Source organism: Gavialis gangeticus, unplaced genomic scaffold (assembly GCF_001723915.1).
Source record: "Gavialis gangeticus isolate Ggan-Ray unplaced genomic scaffold, GavGan_comp1, whole genome shotgun sequence".
Lineage (NCBI taxonomy): Eukaryota > Metazoa > Chordata > Crocodylia > Gavialidae > Gavialis > Gavialis gangeticus.
This window is the reverse complement of record NW_017728998.1, coordinates 12,402,570-12,404,777: the sequence shown is the minus strand read 5'-3', so window position 1 is coordinate 12,404,777 and position 2,208 is coordinate 12,402,570. Positions and strand designations below refer to the sequence as shown.

The 2,208-nt window shown below is 40.7% G+C and overlaps 1 protein-coding gene across 1 annotated transcript in view; it reads left to right on the top strand.

Annotated features, from left to right (window-relative positions):
* The window catches only part of VAT1L (vesicle amine transport 1 like), a 101,047-nt gene that overhangs the window by 44,292 nt on the left and 54,547 nt on the right, over nucleotides 1-2,208 (top strand). Inside the window, exon 5 of the mRNA XM_019505517.1 lies at nucleotides 668-771. Within this exon, the coding sequence (XP_019361062.1) occupies nucleotides 668-771 (104 nt within the window). The remainder of the gene's footprint in view (nucleotides 1-667; nucleotides 772-2,208) is intronic.

Sequence of the window (2,208 nt, the reverse complement as noted above, 5' to 3'; positions counted from 1 at the left end):
CTTTTTTTTTTTTTTTTTTTTTTGAAGATTGAAAATACCTTAAGAAAAAAACAAAAACAAAAAAACTTCTAGAAGTCACTAAATCTTCCTGCACAGAACTGCTAACATAAGAGGAAACAGCTATTATTATTACATAACATAGAAAAAAGTGTACTTATGATGTTTACTGAATACTTTTCACCTAATTACTTATGTCACCTTAGTGTGATGTGGTAGTTTTGGAGCCAATTTCTGACATCTTGACTTGCTTTGCCTTATACATTTCTGTGCAAGTAGCTCCATGCATTTCAACAGGTTTAATTGTTCAGTAAGCTACTAGTTACCACAGCATGACTGAATATGGCAGGATCAATACCTTTGGCCAGGTTAGTCAAAAGTGGCATGATTCTTTTCAGTGCAGCAGCATTTTTGTTGTACAAGCAGAGATACCTGATTTTCAGACTCTGAATGCTCAACTCTCTCTGAAAATAAGGCCCAATTAAAAATGTCTTGGGTTGGGATATTTATAGATGAAGCTCTCAAAATTGTCAATCCCTCATGAAAATCCTAGCCTTAGATTCCTCCTTAACCTGCCAAACACCATTTGCTGCTGTGTAGACAATGTGCAAGTTGAGATGATGCTTTGAGTCCTGTTGAAATGCAACATTTTTTTTTCCTGTGTCTTCAGAATCTCATCAGAAGGAGTTGATATTGTTCTGGATTGTCTGTGTGGAGAAAATACTGGAAAAGGCCTCAGCCTCCTCAAACCGCTGGGGACTTACATTTTATATGGTGAGTGACCATCATAAAAAGGCTAGAGCTAGGATCCAAATATACAGATTTTGCCATCTGTCTCAGGAAGCATGAAAACGCCATTTAAAAACATCTAGGCTACCAAGATCTTCCTAGGAAACATGAAGAGTGGATGTGGCTGTCGCATTTACAGTTTTTCAGTTCCATTGTTTCCTCCAAAAGAGTTCTGTGGAGGTGAATTCTTCATAGGCAGAGTTATTAGGAGAAATAATAGGTGCTGCCAAGTAACTTCCCCCCTCCCCTCCAGTGTATCCAAAAGTGGAACTTCTGTTCTATAGCTCTGATTAGTTTTGCTCATTTGGCCACAGGGAAGAAACGAGCTTGAAGCAAATTCTTTCGGCTGTAGAAAATAAGCAATTTGGCGGAGGTCACTGTAGTTTGAGTGAAATTGGAGAAGGGAGGCCATGTCTCAGAAGGGACCTAGTTTTGGTGCGACACCAGGGTAATAGGGAATGCAAGCTAAATCTCTCACTCAAACTCTAGAGCCGCAGCATGGACCACTGGTTATGTTACATAGTTATTAATAAAAATCTCTGCTGCAAATCTGCCTGCTTACCATGTCATTTATTGATAGCAAAATGTATAGCATCCTCACTTCTGTGGGAGAAAAGCTAAAGAGATTTGGGCTCTGCAGACTGAGTGTGCATCTACACTTCAGTGCAAGACGTAAGTAGTCATATGCCCATAGTTGCTGTCACACAGGTGGCAACAGCAATGACAACATGGCAGAACAGGCTTCCAGACATGCTGTACACACTTTCCTAGATTACATACTTCATCTGTTAGCCTAGGCTGAAGTCCATGCCACCACGTCTTCACTGTTGCCTTGCCCTGATAGATAGCTAGGTAGCTTTTTCAGGCTGCAATGGCACCTCTGATTACAATGTAGATATACCCGGAGAGAAGAGAGGGTGTCATCTGTAATGATTAAAGCAGCTCAAAGATAGGAGCAGAGAGAATTTTAATGAGGGGAGAAAAGGGAGAGTATTATTTAAGAGACTTGTTAACAAAATGCCTAGTAGCATGTAGCCTGCTTGTTTCTGAAAGATCTGAATGGATCATTTCTAAGATCACAAAAACAAATGAAAGCTTATCTGACATTTGATGAGAGTGAACCTTTCTTTTGCTCCAGAAACATGTAGGCTTCCATCGCCTGGGCTTCGTAGCTGTTCCCATGATAAAAGGACATGTTCTTCAACTTTCTAACCATTTTTGTTGCCCTCTACTGGACCCTCTCCAATTTGTCCACATCCTTTCTATGCTGGAGGGCCCAAAACCAGAGACAGTACTCAAGATGTGGCCTCACCAGTGCCAAATAAAGGGAAAGAATCACTTGAATTGATCTGCTGGCAATATTCCTACTCATGCAGCCCAATATGCTTTTAGCCTTCTTTGCAGCAAGGGCACACTGTTGGC